The 18,139-nt window shown below is 36.4% G+C and overlaps 1 protein-coding gene across 6 annotated transcripts in view; it reads left to right on the top strand.

Annotated features, from left to right (window-relative positions):
- The window catches only part of UBR1 (ubiquitin protein ligase E3 component n-recognin 1), a 74,150-nt gene that overhangs the window by 45,274 nt on the left and 10,737 nt on the right, over window positions 1-18,139 (top strand). For 5 of the 6 annotated variants that reach the window (XM_075427569.1, XM_075427567.1, XM_075427568.1 and 2 more), the window contains 12 exons: window positions 1,848-2,035; window positions 3,167-3,372; window positions 6,692-6,785; window positions 9,207-9,359; window positions 9,797-9,894; window positions 10,571-10,664; window positions 11,977-12,125; window positions 14,416-14,471; window positions 14,785-14,881; window positions 15,816-15,883; window positions 16,802-16,952; window positions 17,806-17,893. In XM_075427569.1, coding sequence (XP_075283684.1) covers window positions 1,848-2,035; window positions 3,167-3,372; window positions 6,692-6,785; window positions 9,207-9,359; window positions 9,797-9,894; window positions 10,571-10,664; window positions 11,977-12,125; window positions 14,416-14,471; window positions 14,785-14,881; window positions 15,816-15,883; window positions 16,802-16,952; window positions 17,806-17,893 — 1,442 coding nt within the window. Of the gene's footprint in view, window positions 1-1,847; window positions 2,036-3,166; window positions 3,373-6,691; window positions 6,786-9,206; window positions 9,360-9,796; window positions 9,895-10,570; window positions 10,665-11,976; window positions 12,126-14,415; window positions 14,472-14,784; window positions 14,882-15,815; window positions 15,884-16,801; window positions 16,953-17,026; window positions 17,071-17,805; window positions 17,894-18,139 lie in introns of those variants that run through there. The other variant, XM_075427571.1, reaches the window with a different exon arrangement.

Here is an 18,139-nt window from a genome sequence, read left to right as displayed (position 1 = left end):
TAATATGGTATCTGGTAAGGTAAGGGAACAAAATAGAAAAATCAATAAGAAATGAAACTTTTTGCAGTTCCACTGCTTGTGGAGCAATTTGTTGTTGTTTCATTTCCTGAAAAACTAAGTGTCGTGAATGGAAGCAATGTGTATGATGTTGAGTTTGTGCTGTAAGTAAGTGAATAAGAGGAGTTAGGTTCTATATGTTTTAATTAAGACTACCTGTATTTTTTGAATTCTGTGCTTCCAAGCATATAAATACAGAATCACAGAATGGTAGGGGTTGGAAGAGATGTCTGTGGGTCATCTAGTCCAGCCCTCCTGCCGAAGCAGGGTCACCTACAGCAGGCTGCAGAGGACCTTGTCCAGGCGGGTCTTGAGTATCTCCAGAGAAGGAGACTCCACCACCTCCCTGGGCAGCCTGTTCCAGTGCTCCGTCACCCACAGAGGGAAGAAGTTCTTCCTCATGTTCAGACGGAACTTCCTGTGCTTCAGTTTGTGCCCATTGCTCCTTGTCCTGTTGCTGAACACCACTGAAAAGAGTTTGGCCCCATCCTCCTGACACCACCCACCCTTAAGATATTTATAAGCATTTATAAGGTCCCCTCGCAGCCTTCTCTTCTTCAGGCTGAACAAGCCCAGCTCCCTCAGCCTGTCCTCGTAGGAGAGATGCTCCAGGCCCCTCACTATCCTCGTAGCCCTCCGCTGGACTCCCTCCAATAGCTCCTCATCTTTCTTGAATTGGGGAGCCCAGAACTGGACACAGTACTCCAGATGAGGCCTCACTAGGGCAGTGTAGAGGGGAAGGAGAACCTCCCTTGTCCTGCTGACCATACTCCTCTTGATGCATCCCAGAATGCCATTAGCTTTCTTGGCAGCCAGGGCACGCTGCTGGCTCATGGTTAACCTGTCGTCCACCAGGACACCCAGGTCCCTCTCCGCACAGCTGCTCTCCAGCAGGCCTGCCCCAAGCCTGTACTGGTGCCTGGGGTTGTTCCTCCCCAGGTGCAGGACCCTGCATTTGCCCTTGTTGAACCTCATCAGGTTCCTCTCTGCCCAACTCTCCAGCCTGTCCAGGTCACGCTGAATGGCAGCACAGCCTTCTGGTGTATCTACCACACCTCCCAGTTTGGTGTCATCAGCAAACTTGCTGAGGGTACATTCTAACTCTTCATCCAGGTCGTTGATGAAGAAGTTGAACAAGTCTGGGCCCAGTACTGACCCCTGGGGGACACCACTAGTTACCAGCCTCCAATAAATACTTTGTTTATAGTTTTTGAAAACATGATAGGTGAGGAGATGCTGGTAGAAGACTAGTTTTCCCGTCTACAATAAGGAATAGGGGAAAATACAATCCTGAGATGCATAAAATGCTGTCACAAAAATGTAGGAACAATCTGTTTGCTGTGTTGTCCATAGAGAGTTCAAGATAAAATTTTCTTAAATTCCTGTAAGGGAGATACAGAATACTCAGTAGCAGTTTCGCTTACGGGGGGAATAAGAAAACACTTGGAGGAGGCTTGTGGTGTTCGCCTCACTGAAGTTTCTTAAGAACAGACAGGCACCTAATTAAAATGGATCAGGTATTATTGATCCTGTCTTTGGGTAAGGGATTGTACTAGTGACCTTTTGTGAGCCTCTCAAAATCCCTTTCCTCTGACTAGGTGGATGAACCTAGTCAATATTTAAGATTTTAGTTTTACATTTTTCAGATGACAGTTAGCAATGTTTTATCATTTAATTGTTGTTAGTTATGGAATTTGATCTCAGTGGTTAGAATGCATATAGCTGGGGAAAGATTCTTCTCATTTTTTTGATGTTCTCTGTTGTGTGTGATTTCTTTCTTCTGTTGTAAGACTCAGAGCACTCAGGATAAAGAGAAAGCTGAGAGGAAGAGAAAGGCAGAAGCAGCTAGGTTGCACCGTCAGAAGATAATGGCCCAGATGTCTGCACTGCAGAGGAATTTCATTGAAACTCATAAGCTCCTGTATGAAAACACACTGGAGGCACAGGGGAAAGAAGATTCTGTTATGGAGGAAGAAAGGTAAGAAAAAACAAATATCCAGAGTTCTGGTGGGAAGAGTTCATTACCTGCTACATAAGTTCCTTATGCTACATAAAAATTTTGATAGTATGTTCAGGAGACAGTTGACAAACTTGTATCTCTATTTACTTTTAAGTCATCTTCTGTTACAGAGTTCTATGTAAACTAGCATGTGTATGCTAATGTAAGAACAGTGGACTCGCTTTGTAGAGCAGCGCAAGATAAACTATAAGAAAATTAGTTATTTCTTCAAATGGTGGATACTTGTGTTGCTTAACATGTCATTAGACAGCTGCTTAGTTAAGAACACTATAACTTTGGAGGTGACTGTCTACCTTATATGAAAATTTAAGTTTAATTTGGAAAGAATCTGAAAGCCAATATGCCTTATGTTACAATGAAGAAAATATGTTTCTTGTAGTTAAAGTTGCTGGTATTTCTGTATGTTAGTTCTTAAAATCTAACTTCATACTGAAGCTGTTTGATTTATATTGATTCTAATTTTGTTGGTATGGATTGCTCCGGTTCTAGAAATGCTACAATAATATAGTATACCTAGTACAACTCACAATTTTGGTCTAATTTGGGCTGTGCAAAACTAATTGGGAAAATAGAGGTAGCTGCTGGAAAAAAAAGTACAGATCACTTCTGTGTGTTTTGATCTTTAATAAATTGTGTTCTATAAATCATTGTTGAACTCTGGAATAAGGGATATTTAAAAAATATAAGGAAGTGTATTGTGTCACAAATCATTGAATTAAGATTGTGGCATTCATTTTCAGTACGGTTTTCTTCAAGAATGGGAAACAATTTTAATATGTCTGCAAGATTAAAATATATTTAATCTAATCTACATTTAATACAACCTCCTGAATTTCCTGCAGTCTGAATCCATTTCATTGTGTTATTCTATGTTAGCTGGCTTCCCCTTTCTGTTCTTAAAGAATACTGCATTTTAGTGTGGATTGAGGTGTTTCTTCATTGTTTGGTCATCATTTGGGCTTACAAAGTACTTTGGTATAAAACCAGAAATGTTAGCAGTATATGGCATATTTAGATACCTGGAAGAATAAGTCTGTTTAGAAAAAGCCATCTGATTATTTTGTATATGTGTCATTTATGGTCTTACAGCATGTCTTCAGCAATTGATTACTCCAAAATTGCTCTGGGTCCCAAACGAGGTCCATCTGTTGCTGAGAAAGAAGTTCTGACCTGTATTCTTTGTCAGGAAGAGCAAGAAGTAAAGTTGGAAAGTACTGCCATGGTATTATCTGCCTGTGTCCAGAAATCAACTGCCTTAACTCAGAATAGGAACAGAGTTCTTGAACTCTCAGGGGGTATGTGATTTTTATTCTTTTAGACTACAAGCAGTTCTGTACCTAGAGCTCATACCCTTTGAACCTAATTAAACTCTCTATTCAGTCAGATTTCTAAATGGCTTGCCCTACTTAATAAAAAGAAAGTGAAAATTTTTAAATGGTTCTAAAATCCATGCTTTAAAACTTAAAAATGAGAAGTGTATGACGATTTTGATTTGTTTCTGGGAAATCAGAAAACGCTTTAATCTCCCAAGAAGATTTTATAAAAATCAGCGATTTGGTAGGAGTGGTCATTCTGGAAAAAATCCAAGAATGTTAGGAGTTCCTGTTTGTTTGAGTACAGCAGCAAACTTTCCCAGTATGGAGGAAATACATGAACAGTATCAGAGGCCAGTACGCCAGCCTCAGCAAGGCTTGGTGTTCTTGGGTTTGGGTTTGTTGTGTTGTTTTGTTTTGTGGTGGTTTTTTTTTTTTTTTTTTAACCCCCCATGTCTAGGAAGTACTAAAACAACAACACAGAAGAGTGTAAGTAAGGATTGTGTGATATCATCATCTGATGAAAAAAAAAAAAAAGGAGTACAAGAGAATAATACAAACAAAAGAGTTAGAGTTGCATAATAGCGTATTGGTAGCAGGAAACACAAAGACCACCCAGAATTTTTTTGTAAGTAACAGTTGATTAAACACAAGAAAGATTTTGGTCAGTTACTTAAGGGAAAGAATATAAATAGAAGGAAGAGGGAAAACTGAAGTACTCATGAATCTTTTTGCTCTCTTTTTGAAAAAGAAAATTAATAGTAATTCAAGATCAGATGCTCGATGGCTGTTAATTTTAACAAGAGAGAAATGCAGTGCAGAATAAGATAAGAAAAGTTGAAACAATATCTAGATAGCATGAGTGAATTCACCTTGGCAATTATTAAATATTGAAAGTACTATCAGAATCATTGGCTTCAGTATAATCTTTAATTATTTTTTAAAATGCATAGAAGATAGTTGAGATCTCGGAAGACTAAGAAGGGCAAACAAGTAGTTTTCTAAAAAAAAAACCAAAAAACCAACAATAAAACAGAAGTGAAATGAGAGAGTACTAACAATTTGAGTATTCCATCCAGCCTGGATGCCTAGAAGTATGTCGAATGATAGTAATTATTATCAGTTCATAAGACAATACAAAAAATAAAGACAGACAATAAAGCAGTAAGAAATGTCAAAAATGGAATTTTTCAAGAAAGGAACTTAGAAAACCACCCTAATTCTTTGACCAGGATAACTGGTTTTGTGGGTAAGGAGAAGCTAAGCTAACTTATTCTTACGTTTATTAGAATTTTTGGCTCTGTCTTACTTGAGATACAGCCTAAGCAAATGTTGTTTAGGTGAAATCACCCCAAGGTGGACATACACATCATCATAAAACTACTGATTTGATTAAAGTACATTATACTATTAAACAATAATTAAAAGTGATATTTTTTCCTGTGAATTGAATTCTATGTATTTTAACACAGATAATTTAAATAGCTGTTATCTATTAAATATTTATTAATCTATATACATTCTCTATGTATCTGCCCATATCTTTTAGAGCTGAGTCAATAATTTTTTCAAATCCTGCTTATTCAAGCTAACTAATGTATAAGCAATAAGGATGCAGTGTTGAAAAATAATTAAATTGGAGGTCTGTAAGTGCTCTGAAGATGTTTTCTAGTTTGCTGCCTTTGCATGGCAAGGATGTTACAACTGGTAGTTTAACTACCTACTTATTTTCAGCTGATTCGTGGTCAGCTCATAAAGCAAAATGAACCCTATGTCCTGTTATTTTAATGACACTACTGTCTAGCAAATAGCTTTGACTTCTGTGTTTGTGCAGTTCATTAGTCCTGCTTTAGATTAAAGTACACTCTTGAATGTTATCAAATAGAATTCTAAAGCAAAGGGAAGTTCACCATTGTTTCTTGTTTCTCCAGGGTATTACTCTATTCTCTAGCATACTTGCAAACCTTTACCAAGTTGTTTCACTTAATAAGACATTTTGCGTTTCCTCCTCTGGGTCATTAACAAATACTGAATAGTGCTAGACCCAGGACAGATTCCTACAGAACCCTGTTTGATCCATTTTTCTTTTTAACACTGAACTACTGATAATGGCAATTTGGGCCAGCTGTAGAGAATTTTTATCTAGGCCATGTACTAATTGCATCCACTTTTTTTGCTCTCCTCTATGGTACTGTGAAGTATGAATTAAGTCCTGCGCTCTTGTAGTCAGATACACTTGTAAGCTTTCTGCAGTGACATCTTGGGCTGTTGGAATAATTGAAAAAAGAAGGGAATGAAGCTCCTTTTCCTAAAGCCACTTCTGGATATTATTGATAGCATTTATTCTCTACACATGGTCCTCTGCAGCTTATCAGTTAGAAGTAGGCCTGTATGAGCTTTTTTTTTCATTGAAGATCTAAATAAGTGGAAAAATGCTTGTTCCCACAGCAGAAGTGCAGATAGTGGTTGAATTACTGTTATACCAAGGTTCACTTTCTTATTTCAGTCTCCATTTAATTTAGAACAGGCTTCAGCTGCTGTCAGATAGAATTATATTTTCGGTGCAATTTGGGTGCTAGGTTTTTTTTGTGTTTTTTTTCTTTTTCGTTTTGTCAAATTCAGGTGTATCTGTGCAAAATCATACAGTCCACCAGATGAGATTTGGAGGACCAGTGTTGTTCAGTTCAGTACTATTTAGAAATCTTCTAAGGGGAAAATGGAATCTCGCTTTGAGTGCATATGCAGCACAGAGACACCATGACATTCTCATAACGTTTTTGCTGTTACAAATTATGCAAGATTAGTAAAAGACAGAGTTGCTTTGTTATTCAGCAGTACTGTTTGTGTCAGTGGTTTGAAAATATACAGGATTAGTAGGAGAAATGCCTAATCTTTCTTGTCCTTAGTAGTTTCATTTTATTTCGTTTAAAAATATAATAACAAATACATTAAAAACTTGAGTGGTAGTGAATCCACACAGAGCTATTCCAGTACTGAAGAACCCATTTCTTTGTTTTCTTTTTTAACCAATTTACTATTGCTTTTGGATTTTGCTGTATTTTTCTTCATAATTAGTGGAAAGCCTGCAGTAGTTTTAAGTGGGCTCTGTCTTGAGATTACTTTGCTGGAGTATTGGTCTGGAAAAGCTAGCCAAATGCGATTTTAATGTGACTGTGTGGACTGTGAGAAAATAAAACCTGAAGGCTTGTGTTCTGTGTATACTGTTGTTCATTTCTGTTCATATTGATGGGAAGTTATGTTATTGCTTTTTCAATAATTTATTTCTGCTGTGTCTTTCTAGATACACTAGATCCGCTCTTCATGCACCCCGACTTGCCCTGTGGGACGCACACAGGAAGCTGTGGCCACGTGATGCATGCAGCCTGCTGGCAGAAGTAAGGATGTGTCTTTGCAGCCTTCTGCTGGGGTTTTTTATTAATCTGTTTTCCAAAATATCGAAGTGCACACTGAAAACACAGTACAGTAAGCAGATATTTAATTACGGAGTCAAAACTATTTGTACTCATCTAAAAATGAAATATGGCACATGAAAAGTTTTGACCTGGTGAAGAAAATCATTATCAAAAGATTTTAATTTCTTCTATGACCCAAAGAAGAATTACTGATTTATGCAAATAAAACCAATGTGGTAAAATTGATCAAGAATAATAAATAATATCTAGCAGGTCTGTTTTTAGCAATCCAGTGAGAATCAGTGGGAATCTTCTAGGTGAGTGTTCTATAGCAACAGTACTTTGAAAGCCTGTCATCAGGTCAGTACTTAAAGGATGAAATTGACTTATTCCAGTGAGTCTTTAAATGAGAATCTGGCGTTAGAATAGAATATGAATGATTCAATCTACCAATACTTCTTCCTCACCCTCCACCCCTCCCATATCGGTGAACAAAAATAAGAGAGATGAATTGATACAGTGCTTAAAAACTTCACTAGATTTCTGTTGTTTGGGGGAGCCCACAATTTAGACCAAATGTGCTGGATTAGAGTGCAACCTGAATTATTAGAAGACCAAGTTACTTAGCTTGCAGAACATCATTGTCCTGGTTAGAGCTACATATGTAGCATTACAGAGAGCAAAGCTAATGCTCTCTGTATTTGACTAGCAAGTCTAAGCGAGATAAATAGTGTGAAAGAATAGTACAAATAATCCCACTGAAGTATTATCAACAGATAAAGACAGTTGGGTCATGCAATTGCAAGCCACTTTATATTGTTGTATGACATAAACAGTCTCTTGAGCTTTGTTATTTGTACTTGTGCCATTATACTTTAAAAAAATATGACAAAACTTCTAGTGCTTATCATTTTCTTTTCTATGTGTGTATAAATATCTAACAATAAAACATCAGTACAGAATAAATAGGTGCACACACTTTAAGTGATACGGAAGTGTGTTCCTTGAGTATAATACATCTGCTCTTGGCAGATCCATCTACATCTGCATAGATCTAAGTAGTGCAACACTGGAGCTCAGTTCCCTTGCTCTTTTTAAGAAAAGATGACTTGCTGTATGGGTAAATGGGATTAAAATGGGTAACAGGCTATTCTCATACGGGATGGCACGGAAGGTTTGAGTATAGTCTTTTATTTATTACGTAACAGACATTCTAACTTACTAATATTCCTACAAACAATGCCTGCAACACCTTTCTAGAGTATCTGTGCAGCCTAAAACTACTGCAAAATACTCTCTAAAGCAGTACGAGTCCAAATGAATGCAGTACCTTTGTAGTTGTCATGTATGAGGAAGAGGAGGTGCTTGCAAAAACATAGTTGTTTGAAAGTGGGAAAAATAAATTATGGTTTTGTTGATTGTAACAAAATCCTTTCCTAAATATTCCGTAATCATTAGTACTTCGGCAGATGCCCATGCATGTACACTTTCTCTTATTACGTAAGTGGGATTTTATTTTTTCCCCTTACAATGTATAATTTAAAGCAAAAAAAAAAAAAAAAAAACCAAAAACAAAAAAAAACCTAGTTGTTACTGTAGTGGGGAAGTTAGATAATTTAATGTCTGTCTTTTAAGATCCTACATACCCAGTCTGAACATTAGTACTCGATTTAGTTGCTTGTATCCAGGCAAGAAGATTTGAATGTTGGATCTTTTTGTTCCTAATAATACCACTGAGACATTAATGAAATCTGAAGGCTTACTGCATCCACTGGGGGGGCAAAATTATAATGAAACCTGTAAAAAGATAATAGTTATTTCTTAGTTTCCTTTTGAGTTTAAAACAGCTCAAGTGCAATATTGTAATATAAATTATTCTCTCTTCCTGTTAAAAGAAGGCTACAGTTTCATTGTCTAGTTGTGAGGCTCAGTCATTGCCATGAATAGCTGATTCATTCGTGAAATGTTACCGGTAGTTTCTCCTAAAATTAAATAAAAGTATGTACAGTCCCTGTTTCAAACTTATGTAATGAGTTCGTATGAGAAATATTAGATACAGTGTTTCATTGTGGTGAAGATACCGTGAGAGATGAGTAGAAAATTTAAGGACTACTTGTCTGTAGAAATGCTAATGAAATTTAAAAGGATCTTAAAAGCAAGGAAAAGTTGCCATCATTTTTGCAGGAGTGGTATACCATGCATTTTTGCATGAGTTTATCCATACTCAAAGGTTTTATATTAATATCCAAGCACAGAAAAGAGTTATAAATCAAAGGAAAAGACTTGTATATTGGCTTGGATAGATATTTGCTAGATAATAACACTTTTAATTGCTTGAACATTTGTTTTTATGTCATATTTGAGCCATTCCACTTTCTAGTAATTTTCTTTTCAATATTGTAGGTACTTTGAAGCCATGCAGCTGAACTTCCGACAACGTCTGCATGTTGAACAGATATTTGACTTAGAGAATGGAGAATATCTTTGTCCACTTTGCAAATCTCTGTGCAATACTGTGATTCCCATCGTTCCATTGCAGGCTCAAAAAATAAACAGGTGAATTACCAGACTGCATAGCCTTTAAAAAAAAAAAAAAAAAAAAAGTAAAACTTACTTACTTTAGGGCTGGTTGGCTTTTCAGACTTTTGGAAGGAAAACTTCGGCTGACCTTCCTAATCTGTATAAAAGATCTGTATAAAAGACTTCTTATTGACTGTTCAGCCAAATATACTGCTTTTGACAGTCAGTTGTGGTTTTCTTCTTTTTAATTTAAAAAAACCATTTTTACACTGGCTAATTTCTTGGAGCTGATCTCAAATGAGAAAGTACCTGTATCTAGTATGTAGCCTAACACCTCATTTTTGTACTATTTGTCAGCAAAACGATGCAAATACTGAGTTAATATGTTTTGATCTAAATGTGTCCTCTGTTTTTAAAGATAAGATGATTCTTTAAGTGTTAAAGTAAAATCTGCTTTCTATTTCTCTTTTCAGTGAGGATGCAGAAGCAATAGCTCAAATTCTGTCCCTGGCTAGGTGGCTGGAGATTATCATAGTCAGGATATCAGGCTACAGTGTGAAAAATGTGAAAGGTTTGTTATCTCAGTTTTGAAGCTGTTCTGTGGGATATCTAATATGCCAGTGCATGTCTTGACTAACACCAACAGAAAACTTCAAATAAAAAATACATTTTGCTATCAGTCAAAACAGTATCAAACAAAGCTGGGGATAAAGTCATAGCTCTTTCTGAGCTAGGCTTGATTTCACAGTGCCCTCACCAATTTTCTGATTTCTGTTAAATTCTTTCCGTCTTCCCTGTAGAAGAAAATTATGTATGCTTGGAGAGGATAGCCACCAGCTAACACTCACAGATAATTAAACTTTTGTATTGACTGCAATGTCGTAAAAAAGAGAAAAATTAAATTAAAGGGCCAAAATGGAAGCATGTATGAGTGTTTAGAAACCAGAAGGTACAGAGAATCAACATATTCCTTGCACTCTTATAGTGCAGGAAAGTTCTTTTTGCTCACCAGCAAAGCACTAATTTTAATCCTCTAATTTCTGGGAATAGAAGAAAATGTTGCTTAAGGAGGAGGGTTAGAAGACAGTCTGGCTGGTCAGGTGTGTTTACAATTATTTTCAAACCAGTTTAAAATAAAAGGAAGTCTCACTTCCATTAGACTGCTGTAAAAACTGTAACAACTTCTTTGTTTTTTAAAGTAGATATTTTTCTCTCTTCCCCCCCCCCCCCCCCTTATTTTCTGGAAGGAGAGAAACAGAATCTTCCAGCTTTCGCCAACAAAGGAATGGGGAACTCTGCTTTGGAATTCCATTCCATCCTTAGTTTTGGAGTTCAGTCCTCGTAAGTGTTAGTGGAAGTGCTCTCTGTATTATATTAATTCTCCTGAAAATAACCTAGGTATGCTTCAGAATCTGTATTGAAGGAAAGGCATATGGTTTGTTTGGTCTGAATATGGGCTTACTTGTACTTTTCCTTAAGCATTCACTGAATATCGGATCTATACCATGCTAGATGGACCTCTTGGTCAAATGCAGTCTGGTAGGTCTTATGTTCATGATACAAAGCTAGGAGTCTGGAATCTTCTAATCCACAATTCCAGTGATTTGGGTCACTTTCTGTTCCTCTAGGCAAATTATTTAATGTCTGTTTGCCTTAGTTTTCCTGCTATACGTCTGTTTCAGGGGTAGATTTCACTTGGTTTTGGAGGAAATAGGGTAATATAGATTACTCAAAGGAATAGGGCTGTGTCGTCTGTTTCTATTCCAGTGGGCAAAAGTGCTCTCCCACTAAACCAGAATGAATGGCTGGATGCCTTTCAAGTGTACACAGCTGTCTGTCTGTCTTTTTAGATCACACTATAAGTACTCCTGCTACTTCTGACTTACATCATAGTTATGCAAAGTACTTACGCATATGTGCTATTTGTAAAAATGCCATCAGAAAGCTGAATCAAATTCTTTCTTGGTAACTCATCTCCTTGGGAAAGATTCTATAGTTTGCACTTAAACAATGCCAAGCCTGGCTAAACCCCAAACTTCATGGTACAATTGTTTTGGCTGTAGAGATTTGGAGAAATAATGTGAATGCCATGTATTTCTGTAGGAGGTTCTGTGTATGACTTTGAAAAAATACAAGCAATTAAAACTGTAAGTGTTTCTGCCTAGGCACTTTATGTAAATGCAGTTATATGCAGAAAACTAACCCAATGTCAGTTGAAAGGAGCTTAAATGCTAAAAAAAGTGTTTTAAAATACATTTGAAATGTCTTTGTTTTTTTAGCGCCTTATGAGATGGGATATATTTTCACTCCAGCACTTATAATTACACTGGCTTACTTGCTTTTGCTTTTTTTCATTGTATTTTACTTTGATTTAAATGTTTGAATTTTTCAAGTGCAAATTATAATACAGTATATAGAAATAGACTTCTTCCAGCCTGGCTATTCTTAATGTCTCAATTTGTAGAGTCTGTTATGTGAAGGCTCTTGTTTACTACTGGAAACTAATAATTTTTTTTGTCCTCTGTACAGACAAAGGGACTTTGTATTCAAGAATTTTTTCATAAATAACTTAGACTTTGTTAGTGATTGATTGACTGGTAAGTAATAAGCACTATTAATAATTTTGACTGGAATGATCGTCTTGCTTTTGCAGACCCAAATACTCAAGCAGTATCAAGGAGATGCTTATTCTCTTTGCCACCACCATTTATAGAGTTGGGCTAAAAGTTGCTCCAAATGAAGCTGATTACCGGATCCCTATGATGACCTGGAGCACATGTGCTTTTACCATCCAATGTATAGGTAAAGAATAATTTGGGTTTATACCTTCTCATGACTTGAAAATTTTACAGTTGTTTGATTGTATAAAATTATACAATCAGACTGTATAAATAGCAATGGTTCTGCATAAATAAGAGCAATATGTAATAGTATAGCTATCTATGTTATAAGTATATATATAATAATAGAATGATAATCTATAATCCACTATAAATAATAGGATGTTTTTGTTAGAGGGTAGTTTATAAAATAAGGTGTGGCATGTCAACATTAATGAGTTTAATCTGAGAGAGCAGGGAGTGATCATGTTCCATGTTACTGACAGTAATGTTAAGCATGTTCAGTGAACGTCTTCAGGCTGCTCAAGATCGTTGATCTGCAGGCATCTCTTACACAGCTAAATATCTAACAGCTATGAAATAGTACTCACTCTCGTTATTTCTTTTTGTCTCTATTCTCAAATAATTCTCACGGAATTTGTGGAAGAAATATGGTCTTTTGTGTTCTGAAATTGCTAAGCAGATACCTGGTAGGAAAAAAAACACCAAACCAACCCCCAAATATTCTCTGGTATGAATCTCTTTTTGAAGGCAAAGTAATTACCATAAAAATGATTGCATTTTTGGGAATAATGTACCTGTCACACTTCATATCTGCACTATACACATAAAGAAGTTTGTGTGATAAACATGAAGCTGTAGGTAAAACTGTAGTGGCTTCCAGGCAGGGAGAGAGGCAAGAGATAAGCCTGAAATGCATCCTGAAGGAATTTAGAATGTAAGTGTACAAGTCCATAAAAATGATTTGCCAAGTATACCATTTTTTTTCTTGATGAAGTTGTTGAGGCAGAAGTGCAGTCTACCTTAAATCTATAGTGGACTTGACCCCACTGGAGTATCAAGAGTTCAAAGGTTTTTTTGATGACTGGGAATATTCTGGTAAGGCAGGAATAGTCATGAAAACTGATTGCATCTTTTTAGTGTTGGATTTTATCAGAGTTTTCAAATGGGTTAAGAGAGGACTGGAAGCCACCCAGCTCTATAAATGTTGATGCACTTAATGCTGTGCAGATTGTTTACATTTCCTATCTAAAAAAGGACCTTGGTGGCTGTCAGGGATGTGTTTGCCAGCAAATATTATGTTATCACAGATGTAATATCAAGGGTATATGTCAGAAGTAGAAAATTCTGATGCCTTACCAGGCGAGGATTATAAAACCAGAGGTACCAGTGTGACAGTCTGACCTATCCTAGGCTGCACCACTTCCTTGTATTCATTTTTGTTTACAAACAGAGCAGGCTTCCATCGAGTTGTAAAGCAGAACTGCCTGCATAGCTTGTCGTGTGCTGGTTTTGAATCTAGTCAAAGGGTGAATTATTAAAACCATTGAATAGGCATGTAGCCAAGCTGCCTAGACAAGGAACCTGAGCTACCTGTATTAGTGGAGTCTCAAGAGGAGGTTCAAAGCATCATTGACCCAAGGGATGTGAATTGCTTTTATTGCTGAAAGACAGACACTTAAAAATATAAATCTGATTTTTCCCCTATTTCCTCAGCAACTCCACATATTGTGTGTTAAACTGATGTGTGGAAGTGCTAAGTTAAAACCCTTTCATTTTTTGTTAGAGGTGGTTTAAAAAAAACAAAACAACAAAAAACAAAAACCTCCCAATGAAAACAAAAAATTCAAAGATATTGAACTGATTCATCTCTGAAAAGTGACGAAAACTTCTAAATTTATTCAAATCTGTTGAACTCAAGTTCTGTGAACCTTTTTACTCAGTTGAGTTAATTTGGTTGCTTATTTTTATTAGCTTAGAACCTCCTCAGGCAGAAAAGCTGAATTGTATTCCAGCTTGGGAATTTTATTTTCAAAATATGTTTGTTAAACTGCAGTCAAACACAGTAGTGTAAATCTGAGGGTAAGATGGCTGTATAGCATCCCTGTAAATGTATCTTGATGTTTTTGAGTGTTGCATAAGGGTAGCTGAAAACACAACTAAACTAAAAACAACTAAGGTAGAGTGTCTTACCGTCACTTATGTGAAATGCTGTTCCCTTAAATCCTTAGTGAGCAAGATCTGAAAAACAAAAGTTTTTAAAAAGATTGTTACAACCGTTTATCTGGGAAACATTCAGTACCATTTAAGCTAGATTTTTCAACAGAATTCTCTTACCAGAATGAAGTTGATCTTTAAAAAGAAGTATGTATACTAAGAATAAATTAATCTTGGACAAAGTGTATTATAACAAAAATTTTATGTTCCTGTAGAACAAAGCAACTTATTTTTTTTCTGTGTTTAATTTTAAGAAAACCTTTTGGAAACGGAGGGCAAGCCTTTATTTGGATCTCTACAAAATAGACAGGTATGGGCAAGTAAGAGATGCAATACATTTTAAACAAAAAAGTTTATATATAAAACATACACACGTTAAAAACTTGCTGTTGAAACTGCTAACATCAAGATTGTTCTCTCTTGAGGGATGGCTCTCAATGTTTAGACTGAAAACATAAAGAGCATTTTGGAAGAGTAATGTTTCTACTTATACATGGAAGTTCATGCTAAATTCACTTATTGGTGTGTGTTCTATTTGTAGTAGTACATATGTTTTCACAACTTTATTTCACTATTATATTTTTCCTTTTTTCCTGTCCAACCATTTTTCTCTTGCACTCTAGCACAGTGGCCTTAAAGCATTAGTGCAGTTTGCAGCTGCTCAGAGAACAACATCACCACAGGTCCTGATTCAGAAACATCTGATTCGGCTTCTAGGAGGTGTTGTGTTCCTTTTCTTTTCTATCTTTCGTGTTGAAGAAGTTTATATTGAAAAATGGCACATACATTAATACAGTGTAGAAGCAAAGGTTAGACTGCTGATAAGAATGCTAACTTCAGTTTCTCTAATGTTGCCTGGAATCAGGGAGTATTGCTTGAACTTAGGTAATCAATAATTCTATTAACCCAGTCCTATATCAGTGAAGTCCCCAAAAAATCCTCTATGCCAGATTACCTAGGCCTGGAGATACTCAGGTCTGGAATATTTACAGATGGTTGACAGTCTATTTCTGGCAGTGTTCAAAATTACTCAAGTTCTGTGCTGAACAGGTGGATAAAGCCACAAAACAGGTATTCTTCTCTCTTGATTGTGAGACTTCAGCTTTTTAGTACTTTCAAAGTAGGCTGCAAGCAGCCTTTTAAGATATTTTAGTCTCAGGGAGAGATAGTTTGAGACACACAGCTATCCTCCATGTTTCTTCCTGATCAGGTTAGCATGGTGGCCTTTGTGAATACCCCTCTTTGACTTACTTTCTAGTCGATAGGATTCTTAGGCGTGGTACAGGCTTTTCTGTTGGGCTAGGCTGTGATGCATCTACTGTTGCAGTGCTTAAGTACACTTGTGGACTTCACTCTTAACACTGTGTGCTTTATTAGAGCTGGAGAAAAAAAGATTTTTATCTCAGAATTGTGAAGATAGTCGTTAAAATTGTGAGCTGATTTGATATGTGGAAATAGCTGAACAGGTGCACAATCAGTTAAATAAGTTGTAAGCAGTTAATTAAGTAGATACTTCCTTAGTTCAGAGACTTGGGACATTTTTGTGATGAAAACACAGAAACAATAGAGGCTGTAAAATCAGATTCTGAATTGCAGTTCAATTGAAAAGAAGAAAATACATGTCAAATGCATAACTGATACCTTTATTTTGTAGTTCTTCTACCAAACTTTAAAGTGGAGGATACTCCGTCACTCTTAGAAGTAGATATGTTCCACATTTTGGTAAGCAGGTTCATTTTATTCTTCATATTAATACTTCTCCTTTTGAGCATGGATTTTTCTGTACTTTACCCTGTAGATAGTCCTGCATTATCTGTTCACTTGCATGAGTCAAATGATTATACATGAGCACTGCATACAAGCAAATGATCACACGGAGCTGCTATATACAACTGTTTCCTTTTAGTTCTGCTGTTCTTCTAGCTTTCAAGTCTTTGCTGTCTCACTCATACTAAATTTTATGTTTGCAATCTCAGTCATCCTTTTATTACCTCCAGTGCTATCAAATCTTAAAAAAAACTCTGAGAAATGCAGCCAGCCAGCTTGTTTCCCTCACTTGCCCTTTGTCTCAGTAGGCCTCTCATGCCTTCCGATTCCTTCGCGTTCACTCTCATTACCTTCTTTACTCTTCTTAGCCTCTTTTTTCCTTTCTTAATATGACTCTGTGTTATAGTTTCTTCTGTTATTAAAGAAAGCCCAACAAAACCACACAACAAAAAGCCAACAAAAACCAACCAACCGAACCCCACCAAAATAAAACCTGTTTTGCCCTGGTTGACATTCTAACCAATGCGTGGTCTCTCTTCTCACTTTCTTCGGTGTGCTTTGTCTAATGCTGAAAACTAAAACTTAAGCTTTCTAGGAACTGGACAAGCTTTCTCTTGGTGTATCTCTAAACTGGCAATTACAATGGAACTATATCTGAGTTTCCTACATGCTAGAGGGGGGCACAAATGGTTAATATTTTCCAGTGAGTTTTTGCTACACTTTGTGTATTCAGACTGGCAAGATAAATGGACATACTTTAATTGACTACAGAAATGAAATATAAATGCAGAGTGAGAATATAATTTCTATTAACCATGTACCTATTACCAAATTTCTGTTACTCTGATATTTGCTCTTTCCTTTTCACTGTAGATGGGAGTTGTGTTATCATTTCCATCTTTATATTGGGAGGATGCTGTAGACTTGCAACCTTCATCGATTAGTTCAGCCTATAACCACCTCTATCTCTTCCATCTGACAACACTGGCACACATAACACAAATCGTCATCTCTTCAGCAACAGGTAGAGGTGTATTTGGGTTGGATTGTTCTGGCATTTTACACACGTTCTTAAAAATAATGGATGGACATGATTAGTGTCTTCCAGGTGTAAACTTCCTCATAATAAATAACACTCAGTGGTAAGTAGTCAAAACTGATTTTTGTAAAAAATAAATAGCACTATATAACTTCCAGAGCATTTTATTGTATCACCTCTGTGTGCTTAGCCTAAGAAAACAAAATAATTATTGATATATCAGTACTTGATCAAGTCAGTCATTCCAGAGTGGTAACTTTCCCCTCTTCACTCCTTGTAGAAGCAGCAAAGCTCTGCCCAGCAACAGCACTCTGAGCTGTGCAGTGACAGTTAGTATGAGTTTGGGAAATAAACTTTTCTTTACCCTTCAACCTAGTAAATACCCAGAGCTGAAATATAGAATCCTATAAACTGATAGCAGACAATTTCACTTTTCTCTGTATTTCATACTGCTGTTAAAAACTGTCAGTAATCTGCAGGCTTCCTAGCTACTACTTTCCTTTTTCTTCAACATGATGGGATTAAACAAAACAAAACAAAACAAAATTGCCGTACCTTAATCTACATAGGACAATAACTTCATAAGTTCAAGGGAAGGAAGCAGTTTTTATGGGAGGATGAGCAATGAGGCAGTAGTCCTGGTTCTTCTTTATAGCATGCAGTTTTAGGAGAACATTTGTTAGGTTAAAAACAGCAAATAGAAAAGAATTAAGCAAAATAAAGTGGAAATATTTCTGTAATGCAATTAGAAAAAAAGAGCTCAGTATATGTAAAAAAAAGGAGAAGTTTGTCACAAAATGAAGTGCATTTACAGTGAGATTCGTCTTTTTGTGTGCAGAATCCCCTACTACTCGATCGTCTGACAACAGTGAGGAGGCACGGTCTGCACAGTCTTTCTGTAGAGAGGTTTGCCAGTACACCAGTGGGTAAGTAGCATTGTGTTTTCCTAGAAAGATGGTAATCCACAGGGATGGACCTCAACAACTCAGAAAACAAGAAAATAATTATCCATTTTGTATGGGGAGTTAGCACAATGCCTTGTGCTTTCTTCCCATATTCCTGAACACCGAAATAAAGGAATCTGGTGAAAAAGAACATGTCTGGTTAAAATAGCTAGTTTTTGTGGCAAACAGAGTCAATTCTTAGTCTAAGGATGAAAAAAATACCTGTAT

The sequence above is a fragment of the Opisthocomus hoazin genome, chromosome 7 (genome assembly GCF_030867145.1).
Source record: "Opisthocomus hoazin isolate bOpiHoa1 chromosome 7, bOpiHoa1.hap1, whole genome shotgun sequence".
Classification (NCBI taxonomy): Eukaryota; Metazoa; Chordata; class Aves; order Opisthocomiformes; family Opisthocomidae; genus Opisthocomus; species Opisthocomus hoazin.
Note: the sequence above shows the minus strand (reverse complement) of the source record. Positions and strands in the feature narration are given on the sequence as shown.